This window comes from Dendrobates tinctorius, unplaced genomic scaffold (assembly GCF_039654945.1).
Source record: "Dendrobates tinctorius isolate UK_male_01 unplaced genomic scaffold, ASM3965494v1 ptg000060l, whole genome shotgun sequence".
In the NCBI taxonomy this organism is placed as follows: Eukaryota; Metazoa; Chordata; class Amphibia; order Anura; family Dendrobatidae; genus Dendrobates; species Dendrobates tinctorius.
In genome coordinates, this window is record NW_027361728.1 from 44,464,575 (window position 1) to 44,480,690 (window position 16,116).

The 16,116-nt window shown below is 46.1% G+C and overlaps 1 protein-coding gene across 6 annotated transcripts in view; it reads left to right on the forward strand.

Annotated features, from left to right (window-relative positions):
* Positions 1-16,116, forward strand: part of ZBBX (zinc finger B-box domain containing) — a 346,983-nt gene that overhangs the window by 69,699 nt on the left and 261,168 nt on the right. For all 6 annotated transcript variants that reach the window (XM_073578937.1, XM_073578938.1, XM_073578941.1 and 3 more), the window contains 2 exons: positions 7,497-7,569; positions 14,304-14,352. In XM_073578937.1, coding sequence (XP_073435038.1) covers positions 7,497-7,569; positions 14,304-14,352 — 122 coding nt within the window. The remainder of the gene's footprint in view (positions 1-7,496; positions 7,570-14,303; positions 14,353-16,116) is intronic.

Consider the following 16,116-nt stretch of genomic DNA (forward strand, 5'->3'; position numbering starts at 1 on the left):
TCCAGCCCCTGTGCACTGAAATCTATTAGTAGAAACTTCAAATAGTGGTAAAAGAAGAACCACAAAGTGGATTCCTTCACCAAAGGTATCAATTTAATCAGTATCACTGCCCCATTATAGCTGTGTCTTTACATTACCAAATCTGTGTTGACAGGTTCTCTTTATTTGAGTTCATTTAAATCCTGGACTAGTAGGCCACATGCACACGTTGAGTATTTGGTGAGTTTTGTACCTCGATATATGTAAGCATAAATCAGGAGTGGGTGATAAATGCAGAAATGGTCATGTGTTTCTATTATACTTTTCCTCTGACTGTTCCACTCCTGGTTTTGGCTTAGAAATACTGAAGTAAAAAACTCACCAATTATTCAACGTGTGCACGTGACCTTACAGTTTTGCATGCTGCAGCAAAAGCCATTTTTGATGAACTTGCATGAGGATTTGCATTGTAATGAACTTTTAAAGGAGCTTATTAGAAACTAACAATAAACTATAGGTGATCTATGGTAAAGTTATTGGTCCCCGATTCATCAAGACTGGTGTTTTACATGCCGATCTAGATGCTGGTGTAAAATTTACCAAATTCATTAAGAGGCAGAAGAAATGTGCTCCAGTAAGTGACTGGATAACATTTCAATCATAATTTACTTCACTTTGTTGGCATAAAATGTGATGAATTTCTTGTCTAAGCTTTGACCAGTTTTTAAAACTTTTCAAAAAGATGTTGGAGCTCACCAGAGCTGGCATAAAAATACAAAAACTTTCAACATTTTTTCACAAGTAGGAGTAGCGCTAAAATTTTGTGACATTTCAAGCAGTGTTATGCTTGAAATGAATACTTAATGGTATTACTTGATGAATTGGGACCACAATGCTGAGTTCGTAATACAATTTGGGTCTGGGCAAGAAGCTTTCCTGAACATATTAGATTATATATTTGTCTCCCTTCTGTGTGTTTCTGAGAGTTTATATAATCAAGCAGCTTGTATTTTCATTGCCGTTTTAGGCCTCTTTCACACATCAGGTTTTCGCCGTCAGGCGCGATCCGGCGCTTTTGACAGAAACCGGATCCGGCGAAATGCAATGCCGGATCCGGTTTCGCCCCCATTGACTTGCATTTGCGCCGGATCGCGCCGGATAGCCATGCGTTTCATCCGGTTTTCGCCAGATCCGGCAATGTGTCGCGATCCGGCGTCTGGAAAAAACGGCTACTGTAACGTTTTTTGTCTCCGGCGAAAAAGCCGGACACGCCGGATCCGGCGCGTCCGGCTTTTTCACACAATGAAAGCCTATGAGCGCCGCAATGCGCCTGATCCGGCGAAAGCCGGATCCGGTGGCCGGATCCGGTTTTTTCGGTCTGAGCATGCTCAGTAGCTCTGCCCACAAGACATATATAAAAGCAAGACAGTGGGACCCACAGCCACACCCAACATGCCACCCAAGAAAGCAACCAAGCGCAGCAGGAGACCACTGCAGCACCATCAGCACCACCACCACCCCAAATGGAGCAGCAAATGGAACATGCTGAGGAGGGGAGGCCAGCAGCAGATGAGAGACGGTAATTATCAAATCCCCCATTCCTCCAAACTAGGGCTATTGAATATCAAGATATTCATTGGCCCTTTGTTTCTCTTTATTCAACAGCCGCCCAATAGATGCAGCAGCAGCAGCAGCAGCAGCAATGGCAGCAGCTGGAACACCACCCACAGGCATGGAGTGTGGCCACCAGGAAGACAGCACATCATCTTCTGGGAGCCCTCCCTCGCATCGTCAGCGTTTGACGGTAAGTTTTTATTTCCAAAATCCATCATCTCTGTAATATATGTCTATTCATTGCCTTTTATTTCAAAACAGGATTCACAAGTTGAAGAGGAGCTCCCAGAAGAAGAAGGAAGGGGTGGACAGACACTTGGAGTGGGCTCACAATTGGTAAGTTTTTTGCATCAAACGCAGAAACACAACATCACACTACACACAACACATAGAAAACAATGTTCTGCAGACCACACACAGCAAACAAATGCCTACATCCAAAGACATAACATTTTTTGTTTTCTTCTCTAGTCTTCCCAATCTGGTGCTCGGCCAAGAGGTCCTCGCAGTGCCTCCCAGGGTCGTCGGCGACAGCAACGCGGCGGTCACCAGCGTGTAAGTATAAATATTTTTGCTTTGTTTTTTTGCACTTTTTACTTCATTTCTTTTGTGGAGGCTAATTATGTTATTTTTGTCTTTTTCTTTAACAGCCTTCACAGCGTGCTCCCGACTCTGACGGTGAGGATGGAGGACTCGATGTGGACCACCTCATCGATCTCGTCAGAGAAAGGGAGCCGCTCTGGAATATGGCTGACCGCCGCCACGCTGACTTTATCGTTACCCGACGACTCTGGGAGGAAATCTGTTCGCTCCTTGTGGGCCGCTGGGAGGACCTCGATGTTCGGGCCCAGATTAAAGAGCGTAAGTATATACAGTACCGGTTGCTTGATGTAAACCAGTGTTTCCCGAACTCCAGTCCTCGTGGTCCCCACGGATCATGTGTTCAGGATTTCTATTTACTATGGAAATCCTGAAAACATGACCCCTGGGGACCATGAGGACTGGAGTTTGTGAAACACTGATGTTGTATACTAACCACTCCTTTCTCGTTTCAGGGAACAGAATTGTGAATCGGTGGCGGTCTGTGAGGGATCGTTTCAAGAAGGAGTTCAATAAAGAGATGCGGGCCCCGAGTGGATCTGGAGGACGCAGGAGCAAGTACAAGTACGCACAAGCCCTGTCGTTCCTCCGGGAAACAATGGTCACTAGAAGGTAAATATTACACACCACATGTGAAAAAAAATGTTAGATGTAACTTTTTTTTTTCAGCCAGGGCCATACCATGTCAGTATTTTAATTGTTTTTTTTTCTCTTTGTTCCACAGCACGGTGAGCAGCACTCGGGAGCCTGCACGATTGCACCCTTCTGAGGCGATCCCTGAGGAGACCGGCACCGAGGGACACTTCGACCGCCCCGGTACATCTGCACCTTCCCAGCCTTCCCACACATTCGACCCATCTGTCCCATCCACCAGCACAGGAGCATCGTGGCCGCCTACATTACATGAAGCTGCTGGTGAGGAGATCGCTTTCCCTTTACCCCACCCTTCTGCCCCTGCCACCTCTAGTACACCTGCGGGTACTGGGCGGCAGCGGCAGAGGGGTCAGGAAAAGAGTTATGCGCCAGAGTTCTTGCATCTGAATGCATCTTTCCAGAACTGTCTAAAAGTCTTGTCAGAGCAAATCTCCGCAGGCTTTCAGCAGATCAACTCCAGCATTCTGGAGGTGAAGACACTTCTGCAAACCATGCATTCAGAAGCAAGATCTTCGCCAAACCACACCTTTTTCAGGTCTGTTGTGGAGCGCATGGCAACACTATCTCCTACCCAGCAGATGCATGTAATGCATTCGTGCCACGGTGCTCTACAGCAGGTTACCTCCCAACCTCCACCTCCCACCACTGTAGTTCCTCCACCTGCACCCCCTCCAGCCACTTTCCATCCTCCCCCTCCTATTACATCTGCACCCCCTCCAGCCACTTTCCATCCTCCCCCTCCTATTACATCTGCACCCCCTCCAGCCACTTTCCATCCTCCCCCTCCTATTACATCTGCACCCCCTCCAGCCACTTTCCATCCTCCCCCTCCTATTACATACCAGCAACCTCACCAGTACCAGCAACCTTCCCAGTACCAGCAACCTCCCCAGTACCAGACATCTCCCCACTTCCAGCAACCTGCCCCGTACCAAACTCCTTCCCCGTACCAAACTCCTTCCCCGTACCAAACTCCTTCCCCGTACCAAACTCCTTCCCCATACAACTTTCCATCAACATCATCTGCTCCTACAGTCCCTGCCCAACCCTCCACTCCACCGCCCACCACCTCTTCTGCCTCCCACATGTCCACCCATTCTGTAGCTTTTTCCACACCATCACCTCTAACTGTTCCTTCCCCACCACGATCCCAGTCCTCTCTCCACACTCCCATTGTCGAAGTGTCCCGCAGCCCCTCCAGCAGTATTTCCACCCCACACTACACCGAGTTATAATGTTTTTTTTGTAATAAAAATGCCCATTTGGTTGGTTTCAAACCTTTATTAAAAAAGTTTTTTTAACTTTAAAAACAGTTTACACAAAAAAAAATATTTTAAATAAAAGTTAAATTATTGTTTACACTGGTTGTCTGTCATTTCTTTCTGCGGCGAAATATGTTTAAAAAAAAGGTTAAATACAGGGTATTTAAAAGGTAAAAAGGTATTCAAAACCAGGTATATAACTGTGGGTAAATTTTAGCTTTTTGCCACAGTTGTGTTCCTGGTTGTGTTTGAAGCAAAGTATTTCACCTGAAAAGTTGTGTTTATTGTTGGTGATTTCCTAACAATGTACACAACTTTTGTTAAAAGGTGAAATACTTTGCATAAAACACAACCAGGTACACACCTGTGGCCTAAAGCTAAAAATAGTAAGACCATGACAAGATAGCCAACTTTGGTTGGCAAAGGTATATACTGTTGGTCCAGAAGGTACACAAGTTTGGTTAGGGCACAAATCTTTCACACTCTGTCATCCTGCCAGTGTACTCTGCCTTGAGGTGACATAAAGTATAGTGCAAAATTGTCCCTCATTACTGAAACCGTCACAGAACTTCTAGTGGTAATATTTCCAATGACAACATCCATCTTCGCCAGTAACTTGCTCTTCTCTCCAACCTGCACTTTCTCCTCTACAACCTGTCAAAGAAGGGCTGTAGGAACATGCTATATATAGTTTTCCAGTAGCCAATCCCGTTCGGAAGGCCACAAGGGTCAATTTTAAAAACCAGATCCGGCGTAATCCGTCGAAAAACGGATAGAAAAACGGATGAACCGGATGAGACGGATCCGGTTTTGTCTGTCAAGAACAAGACGGATCCGGCAGAAAACCGGATCCGGCACATCAGGTTTTACAAAACATTTGCCGGATCCGGCATTCCGGCACGACGCCGGATCGCGCCTGACGCCGAAAACCTGATGTGTGAAAGTAGCCTTATACAGCATTGCTCCTCTAGGCACTATGCGTTGTTCTCAATGGTAGCAAGAACAAAAGCTTGGCTCATATCTTACAAAAAAAAACAAAACACAAAGCACAACAAAATCGGCTCTTAATATTAAAATAAATAATCTTCCGTTAGATACTATAGTTTGCAAATCTAGAAAAATAGGCTCAAACCATTGATGAATTTTGTAAGCTTTGGTACATGTTAAAAAAAATAAAAATACACGTATGTAAGTAGGACTAAGTCGCAGTCGGATTGCAACCTTTAATGTAAGCAAACAAAACCTAAGACAGAAACAAAATGAACATATACCCTGCTGTAAGTAAATAAGTAAAAGCAATAGTGCATATAAATAACTTGGTAAACACTATTTGTAGTTTAAAAAAAAAAAAAAAGCATAAAAGCCTTGCCACCAGCGTCAAGGTGTACCCAAATCGGGATGGTCCTAACTTCTAGTATTAGAACCTTACCATATGTCAAAGTGATATCAATGTGAATAAGGACCAAGCAGGACCGGGTCCTGAATATGGATACCAAGCAAATGGGAAGCTATATAAACGTAATGTCCAGCTCATTTAAAGGTAGGCCATCCCGATCTGGGTACATCTTGAGACTGGTGGGATGGCTTTTATGCTTTTTTTTTTAATCAAAATCACTGTTTACTAGTGTGTTATTTATATGAACAATTGCTTTTACTTATTTACTTACAGCAAATGTTTGGACACCGTTGGAGATTTGTGTGCTCAGATAACCTTTACCAAGGTTTCAAACCTTAATTAGGCTGTTAGGCTTTTGGCTTGTTCACTATCCTTGTTAGGAAAGGCCAGGTGATGCAAATTACCCAGCTCTATAAAAATCCAACCTCTTCTAATTTTGTGCCAAAAAATAGCAGCCATGGGTTCTTCTAAGCAGCTGCCTAGTACTCTGAAAATGAAAATGGTGGAGGCCCACAAAGCAGGAGAAGGATATCAGGATAGCAAAGCGTTTTCAAGTTGTCCTTTCCTAAGTTAGAAATGTAATAAAGAAATGGAAGTTAATAGGAACGGTGGAGGTCAAGATAAGTTCTGGAATACCGAGCAAAATTTCAGTGAGAGCTGCTCGTAGGATTGCTATAGAGGCAAATCAGAACCACTGCTTGACTGCAAAAGGCCTTCAGAAAGATTTAGCAGACTCAGAAGTTGTGGTACATTGTTTTACTGATCAGAGACACCTACACAAAACTGGCCTATTTAGAAGAGCCATCAGAAGAAAACCTCTCCTGTGTCCTCGCCATAAACTTCAGCGTCAGAATTATGCAAAAGAACATCTAAACAAGACTGATCATTTTCGAAACAAGTCCTGTGGACCCATGAGATCAAAATAGAACTCTTTGGCAACAATAATCAAAGGTATGTGTGGAGAAGAAGGGCACAGAATTTCAGGAAAAGAACATTTTTCCAACCATTAAGCGGGGGGTGGATCAATCATGCTTTTGGGTTGTGTTGCAGCCAATGGTATGGGGAATATTTCATGAGTAGAAGGAAGAATGCATTCAATGAAATTTCAACACATTCTTGATGTAAATATAACACTATCTTTAAGAAAGCTGAAGTTGAAAAGAGAATGACTTCTACAAATGGATAATGATCCTAAACACACCTCAAAATCCACAATAGACTACCTCAAAAGGCGCAAGCTGAGGGTTGTAATTGCATTTCTAACTCTGGAAAGGACAACTTGAAAACCCTTTGCTATCCTAATATAGCCTTCTCCTGCTCTGTGTGCCTCCACTCTTTTTATTTTCAGAGTGCTACAATGACCCTCAAAGTCCCGTTGAACATCATTGAAGACCTGTGGCAAGACCTCAAAATGGCAGTGCATGCAAGAAAAACTAAGAATCTCACAGAACTGGAAGAATTGAAAGACTCTTGGATGGCTACAAAAAGTGTTTACAAGCTGTGATACTTTCAAAAGTTGGTGCTACTAGATACTAACCATGCTTTGGTGCCTAGACTTTTGCTTCAGCCCATTGTCCATTTTGCAATTTTTTAAATATAAAAGATGAAAATATTCTTTTGCCTAAAATACAAAGGAATTGTGTTATCTTTAACTTTAGGCCTTTTAGAGATCATTTAATGTTCAACTTGCTTAAATGTTCACAATAACAGTCATTTTGACCAGGGGTGCCCAAACTTTTACGTACCACTGTAAGCTCTGTAACATGTCACACATTTGGTGTTAGGAGACTCACATTTGTCACATTTGGAAATTCAGGCATTGTTATTTTTCCTTCAAAATGACGGATCCCCCACCACTCAGCTGTTAATTGCTCAGACGGTGGCCGGAAGTAATGACATGGAATGGAGCTACTGGGCACATCTCGATTCAATGTGTAGCTGCCTTTGCAGAGCACTGCAGAACTGCTCTTATCATTTACCTCTTTTTGCAGGAAGTCAAATCCATATCACTGGGTATCTGGACAAGCTGGCAATCAACGGCATGAAAAAGAAATCACTGGAAAGGTATCACCACCTCATCACTGAGGCCTCATTCAAATGACCGTGAAACAAGGTTGAGTATGGATCGCCATGCATGGACTGGCCATGGACCTCCTGACTAGAGATGAGCGAGCGAATTTGTTCGGATTCGGTTCCGAAAACGATCGGACTTGAATATTGTTTTTGCAATATTCGTTGAATACAGCCGAACGTCATTAGAGTCAATGGGAGTAGAAATTGCCAAATATGTTCGGAACTGATCATAAGACATAAATTCGGCACGAATATTGTTAGAATATGGCTCGAATATGTCAAAATCACATTCGGGCACAAAACTGAACAAATTTGCTCATCTCTACTCCTAACATGAACTTGCCAGCTGTTAGGCTGGCGGAACGCACCAAATATTAAAATGATAATGAGGTGCGTTCGCAGCCTGGGGTCCACCATGCAGAGATGGCAAACTGCTGCTTGGTAATAGCGGAGACTGTACGACAAAGTAATAGATAAACACGTGGGTTAAAGTCACCCAGTGTGTACAGTGGCGAGTTCTGTTGTTTCACAGAACCGCCTTGCCGCAGATTGTAAACTCACAGGCCTCGGTCGGATGAGTGCTAGAATACGGTCACAGGACTCTGCCCCAGAGGCACAGGTTTAGAGTCCCTCTAGACCACTAGCGCTCGGTGCCGCAGCTGCGGTGCCGGAGAGAGCAATAGAAATATAAGCACGCTAGGTGCGTGCTGCACCGCTCTGGCGGATGCCACTAACTTCCCTTATTAGGGCAAGGAAAGCGCACAACTTGCACACGGCACCCCTACTGGCAGTTGCAGCTACTTGAGGCGGTACAGTGATGCCTTATAGCTTGGCACCCACTGGCGCTAGAATGGGTGAGGAGCAGGGAGCACTGCAGCGATATGCAGGGTCACAACTCGGCGCTGACTGTAAACTCAAACCCTAACCAAATGCGTATCAAAGGGAAGGGGTTGCGTATCAAAGGGAAGGGGTTTCATAATAAGTCAGTCAGCGTTTCACAAGCATCCATCAACACACCTCTACCAAATACTGTGTATACTAATGCATGACCGAGCGGCCATGCGAGCCTTTTATAGCAGCGTCCTTCCGGGACCTTCCTGATTTTCCAATCCGAGCTGGAGAAGGACCTGAGCATGTGCCCTCCGATCTCCAATGAGAGATCGTCCCACAGGCATGCTCAGTAGACCGAAAGGAGGACTTAGTTCCTGGAGTAGCTCGCTGCTGACCAGCATGCGTTGCTATAGCTGGACCAGAGGTGGCAGCAGCAACGTACCACCCTGCATCCCACGATGGCATTAACCTCAAACTTGTCCGAGAACAGATCCGATGTCCCGGCAGATGACTCGGAGAACCGGGACATGTGGACAGGCTTAAGGAGGGACACGTGGAAGGTGTCAGTGATAGCCAAGTGTGGTGGAAGGGCCAGACGGTAGACCACAGGGTTGATCTGCTCAAGGACCTTGAAGGGGCCAATGTAGTGAGGTGCGAACTTAATGGACTCAACCCGCAGCCTGATGTTACGGGCAGAGAGCCATACTAAGTCGTCAGGGACAAAGGTCGGAGCAGGGCGCCGGTGTGCGTCAGCGGAAACCCTCATTCTCTCCTTGGAGGCCCGGATAGCATCCTGAGTGCAATCTCAAATGTCACGTGCCTCCACCGCCCAGTCTGCCACCCTAGAGTTGGTGGATGACACGGGCATGGGCACAGGGACGCGTGGATGCTGGCCGTAGTTTAGGAGGAATGGGGTCTGGCCGGTGGAGTTGGCCACAGCGTTGTTCAAATCGAACTCCGCCCACGGCAGCAAGGATCCCCAGTCATCCTGCCTGGCCGAGACAAAATGTCGTAGATATGTGAACAGGGTCTGGTTTGCTCTCTCTACCAACCCGTTTGCCTCCGGATGATAGGCCGAGGAGAGATTTATCATGCTGTGCAGGCGGAAAACATGCTTAATAAACAACGCTGTCAGGCCCCGTGCAGAAGGTAACCGGGAGAGAGGTACCAGGTGCACGATCTTGGAGAAATGGTCGGTGACAATCCAGATGACCGTGCTGCCACTGAACTTGGGCAGCCCCACTACAAAGTCCATACCGACCATCTCCCAGGGCCCGTCCGCTACCAGCAGGGGGTAAAGTAGCCCAGCGGGCCGCTGCTGAGAGGACCTATTCTGGGCGTAAAAGACGCACGCCTGAATATAGTCCCTGATGTCACGGGCCATATGCGGCCACCAGTACGTCCTCGCCAGAAGCTCAGAGGTCCGTTTTGTCCCGAAATGTCCACCCACCCTGGACGAATGTCTTGCCCGGAGGTACTGACTCAAGTGCGACCGGAGCCACGGTCCTCAGGCTCTCGGACGGGACGATCAGCCGAGGCTCCTTCTCCTCCAATGACCCCACGGAGCGGGAGAGAGCATCGGCCCGGACGTTCTCACTGGATAGGGAATGGAGCGTGAAATGGAACCTGGAGAAGAACAGGGACCATCTAGCTTGGTGAGAATTTAGCCGCTGGGCAGTTTGTAAATACACTAAATTTTTGTGGTCAGTGTAGACTTGGAAGGGGTAGCGAGCCCCCTCCCAGGAGATGTCTCCATTCAGAAAAGACCAATTTCATGGCCAGCAACTCCCTGTCCCCGATGGAATAGTTCCTCTCCGCCGGTGAGAAGGTCTTAGAAAAGAAGAAGCAAGGATGCTTCCGACCTTGAGCATCCTTCTGGAACAGGACCGCTCCAGCACCGACATACGAGGCATCCACCTCTAAAATAAACGGTTTATCTACAGCGGGGCGATGTAAAATGGGAGCTCTGGCGAAATGAGACTTAATAGAGGGGAGGGCCTTGGAGACCTCCTCTGACAACAATTTAGGATTTGCTCCCTTCTTGGTCAGGGCAACCAAGGGAGCTACCAAGGTTGAGAAGTGGGGAATGAATTAGCGGTAATAGTTAATAAATCCCATAAAGAGCTGCACCGCCTTGAGAGAATGAGGTTCCTGCCAATCCATAACCTCCTGTAGCTTGGCAGGATCTATGGCCAATCCCTGGGCAGAGATGATATAGCCCAGGAATGGCAAGGACTCCTGCTAAAACACACACTTCTCCAACTTGGCATAGAGGGAGTTTGCCCGTAGGAGGTCGAAGACTTTGCAAACATCTCTCCGGTGGGAGTCTATATCTGGAGAGTAGATGAGGATATCATCCAGATAGACTACAAACAACTGAGGTGGTGAGCATATCCCGGAAGATGTCGTTCACAAAGTCCTGGAAGACGGCCGGAGCATTACAAAGCCCGAAGGGCATCACCAGATATTCATAGTGCCCGTCCCTGGTGTTAAAATCAGTCTTCCATTCGTCCCCCTCACGGATGTGAATCAGGTTGTAAACCCCCCGCACATCAAGTTTAGTAAACACTCTTGCTCCTCGTAGCCTATCGAACAGTTCCGATATCAGGGGTGGAGGATACTTATTCTTAACGGTGATGGCATTAAGACCCCTGTAATCGATGCAGGGACGTAGTTCTCCATTCTTCTTCTGGACGAAGAAGAATCCCACCCCTGCTGGTGACACCGACTTCCTAATGAATCCCCTTGCCAGATTCTCCCTGATATACTGAGACATGGCCTCTGTCTCCAGGAGAGATAGGGGATAGACTCGACCCCGAGGATGCAAGAGGTCAATAGGACAGTCGTAGGGACTGTGAGGCGGAAGGGTCGCCTTCTTGGAGAACACATCTGCATACTGTTGATAGTATTTGGGAAGAGAGGAGAGATCTGCGGGGGCTTCAGTGGAGGCAACCTGAACGCACTCCCTCTGACGCCTACCCTCACAGGATTTACTCCACCTGAGAATTCTCCCCGAGGACCATTCTATATGGGGAGAGTGATGACGCAACCAGGGAACCCCTAAGAGAACCTGGTCGATACCCTCGGGCATGACAAGGAGAGATATCGTCTCCTGATGGGAAGGAGACAGCGAGAGTATCAGCGGGGCGGTCTGGTGGGTGATCTGAGAGGGTAGTGTCGCTCCATTCACCACTCTGATGTTGACTGGCTGAGGTAGTAAACCCAGAGGAATTGCATGCCATTGGGCGAAGGCAGACAGCATGAAATTGCCCTCCGCCCCGGAGTCCACGCAAACCTCCACCGCCAGAGTGGAAGAGCCAAACTCAAGCCCCCCCTCAAAGGACAGCTTGGAGGAAAACGTTGTTGTATCTAGTAGGCCTCCTCCAACAGCCACTAGAGGCGAGCCTTTTCCTTGCCGCTGTGGACACCTGTTGGCAGGGTGACCTGACTGCTGGCACATGTGACAGGCCACGGGTGCTCGCGCGTACCGGGACCTGGAACTCACGCGAGAATTCCCCATGGCCTCTTGGAGCTCAGACGCCCGATTGGGAGGTTCCGGAGGTTTAGCAAAAGTGGGTGCCAACCTAAACCTCTGCCTACACTGGGACCACTCTGACATTCGCTCAGAAAAATTAAGGTCTATGCAGGTGGAGATGGTGATAAGCTCCTCCAGTGTGGCGGGACTCTCCCTGGTGGCCAGGGCGTCCTTCACATGGTCAGACAGACCTCTCCAGAACATTGGAATGAGGGTCTTATCTGACCACTCCAGTCTGAAGCCAGCGTCCGGAACTGGATGGCATAATGGCTGACCCTGTAATAATGCCAGCAGCTGGAGCGCGGTATGGGTGACACGTGGTCCCAAAAAGACCTGCTTCAGAGTGCCCAAGAACTGCGAGGCACTCTGCACCAGATGATCACCATGCTCCCACAGCGGTGTGGCCCACTCCAGAGCCCTGCTCGACAATAGGAAAATAACAAATCCCACTTTAGCCCGCTCAGAGGGGAATCGTGCAGCCAGCAGCTCCAGCTGTATGGTACACTGGCTCACGAAACCCCTACAAGAAGCACTATCGCCCGAGAATTTCTCGGGCAGTGGGAGGCGGAACAAAGTCGGGACAGGGATGGTGGGGGACACACGGGAGACAGCCTCTGTGGCTGCCTGAACAGTGACCGTGGTAACATCCGCAGCTGAGGCTGAGCGCTCGAGAGCCACCAACCTGCCCTCCAGCTGCTGGATGTACCGCTGCAGTCGCTGTTCGTCTGCCATTACTAGCCAGACCCTGGCGCTAGTATAATGTTAGGCTGGCGGAACGCACCAAATAATAAAATGATATTGAGGTGCATTCACAGCCTGGGGTCCACCGTTCAGAGATGGCAAACTCCTGCTCGGTAATGGCGGAGACTATACGGCAAAGTAATAGATAAACACACGCGGGTTAAAAACCACCGAAGGCAAGTTTTGGGATACCTGCTGTGCAGCGTCAGGAACCCGACGCCTAACACCAGTCCTATAGTAATATGGTGCTGTTGAGTTCAGGTTGGGAGATGCTCCTTCAGTAATTAAATTACAGTCTGTACGCACCATGTTTCCCAGACGTTTGAATTTGGGCTTAGTCATAGATATTTAATATGTAAGGTACAGAGTGAAGAAAGGAGCCGATGGGAAAGTGATGATTTTTAACCAAAGGCAGGAGGCTTCCCGGAATATGGATGGAGTTTGCTTGGAGGGAATTGGTGCTGACCGTTCCCCTCTTGGAGTTACATAGGATCTCATGGCTCGCCTTCTTGGCAGAATGCCACTGTTCGGGGGGGGGCATCTGTACCCCAGAGTAAATGCAATGAACTGCTTTTGTGTCCACATTGTTACGGCGTTCACTGATACTGTGCACTTTTCATATAGTAAATCGGCATGAATGTCAAAAAATAAATGATCAGTGGAACATGAGGCTCACCACCCCTGTGGCACACTGTCTATCAGCCGCTGTCTGTCATAGTCAAGTAGATAACCAGCAGAACACAGGGAGCAATCAGCTTGTGAGCCGCAGTTTCAGGATGCTGAACAGAATCAAGGATCCATTTATTGTAATAAGAAGTCTGCGGTGGGAGACTGACAGCTTTGTGCTGGGGATTACTCTTTTCTTTGTATTTCCTTCAATATAATATTTTGTATTGAAATCTGGATTGGGGATTTGAAACTCCTCACTGTATGAAAACGCTATGCAATGCCCATTAATTATCCGCTGAAGGTGCCAGATCTGACATTACAGCTGCCACAACATCAAATACAAAAGGTGCAGTATTGATGTGATACATATTAAACAGCTCCATCAAAATAGTCCAGAACGAAATAAAGTGAACCCCTTCATGGTGAGTGGGCATTTAACCCTCTCTGACCAAGCATCATGTAGCTGAAACCAGTTTATTCATACATAGGGAATGATGTAGAAGCGATTGAGCTATTCCTGAATTTGTTACAGCTTTATGAACACTGTATAAGACTCAACTAAAACCGGTAGTGTGGCTGAATAAGTATTAATAGAAAAATAAAAATAACACCTGTCTTTTAGTAAGAGAAATCAAACTTTGACTCCACATGCAGATTAGCCTGGAAGTGCATTGGGGGCATGTTGATGTTCTCAGTGTGGACATGGACACGCCCCCAATGCACTTCCAGGCTAATCTGCATGTGGAGTCAAAGCTTGATTTCTCGTGTCTGGTACATCGGATTACTACAAGACAGGTGTCAATTTTATTGTTCCTCTACGACCTATTCAGCCATACTACTAGTTTAGTTGGCAGGTTCCCTTTAATTTATGCTGCAGAATCCTAAATGTTTGTTCTGTACTGCATTGTCACTCTCCCATAATATGATTTATCTTTTGTGATTATTTTAGTTTTCTGCTGGGAAAATAAAACTGAAAGTCCTCCAAAATTCTGCTTCAGGTAAAATGTAACAAATTGTTTTGATACCGACGTGTCCGATTATGTTTGTGATTATATGAGCTTGCTAAGGCCTCTTTCACACATCCGTTTTTCCCCATCAGTCAAAATCCGCTGTTTTGCAAAAAAAAATGGATCCGCCATTTTGCTTGACGGATCCGTTTTTTTCCCATTGAGTTGCATTACCGGCGGATCTTGACGGATGGCCATCTGTTGGATCCGTTTTTTTGCCGATCTGCCAAAATTTTGGTGTCCGCCGACATGCCTGGATGGACAATGCAACGTTTTTTCGGGCGGCAGGATCCGCATTTGACATTGCGCATGCCCGGAAGATTTGCCTTGGCCGCAAATTTAACCCTAAACCCTGTTCTGGCGGCTGAAAAAAATTCTCTCTCTCTCTCTCTCTCTCTCTGCAGCGGTTCCTTTAAAATTCTTCCTTCGACGGATCCGTTAAAACAACGGTCCGGTGCCAGTCCGCCATTTTAGCGGATTTTAACTGACAACAAAAACTGATGTGTGAAACAGGCCTAATAAGTAAGAAAATGATGATAAATGATGATAAAGTGCGGAGTCCTCAGGTCACAGGTGAATACTCTCGAGTGGATTTACAGGTTATTTCACTGTGCTCTAATCACTGATGGAAAATGTCTTAGTTGTCCTCTTTTCCATCCTATGGGGTGCTGACTGTACGTCATTTACCCTGGTTGGTCAGAACGTTAACAGAAAACATTTTATCTATTGAGCATACTAGGGCCTCATTTATACGTCCATGTTTAATTACGTTTGTGAAAAAATGGTGCCGGTGTCATCAGTGCATGATACCTGTGTTAATTTTTGCCATCAGTGTTTTCCATCGTTGTCCGTTTTTACCATTAGTATGTCATCAGTGTTTTCCATCATTGTGTCCATTTTTACCATTAGTATGTCATCAGTGTTTTCCATCATTGTGTCCTTTTTACCATTAGTATGTCATCAGTGTTTTCCATCATTGTGTCCATTTTTACCATTAGTGTGTCATCAGTGTTTTCCATCATTGTGTCCTTTTTACCATTAGTGTGTCATCAGTGTTTTCCATCATTGTGTCCATTTTTACCATTAGTTTGTCATCAGTGTTTTCCATCGTTGTCCGTTTTTACCATTAGTATGTCATCAGTGTTTTCCATCATTGTGTCCATTTTTACCATTAGTATGTCATCAGTGTTTTCCATCATTGTGTCCTTTTTACCATTAGTATGTCATCAGTGTTTTCCATCATTGTGTCCTTTTTACCATTAGTGTGTCATCAGTGTTTTCCATCATTGTGTCCTTTTTACCATTAGTGTGTCATCAGTGTTTTCCATCATTGTGTCCTTTTTACCATTAGTATATCATCAGTGTTTTCCATCATTGTGTCCTTTTTACCATTAGTGTGTCATCAGTGTTTTCCATCATTGTGTCCTTTTTACCATTAGTATGTCATCAGTGTTTTCCATCATTGTGTCCTTTTTACCATTAGTATGTCATCAGTGTTTTCCATCATTGTGTCCTTTTTACCATTAGTATGTCATCAGTGTTTTCCATCATTGTGTCCATTTTTACCATTAGTATGTCATCAGTGTTTTCCATCATTGTGTCCATTTTTACCATTAGTATGTCATCAGTGTTTTCCATCATTGTGTCCATTTTTACCATTAGTTTGTCATCAGTGTTTTCCATCGTTGTCCGTTTTTACCATTAGTATGTCATCAGTGTTTTCCATCATTGTGTCCATTTTTACCATTAGTATGT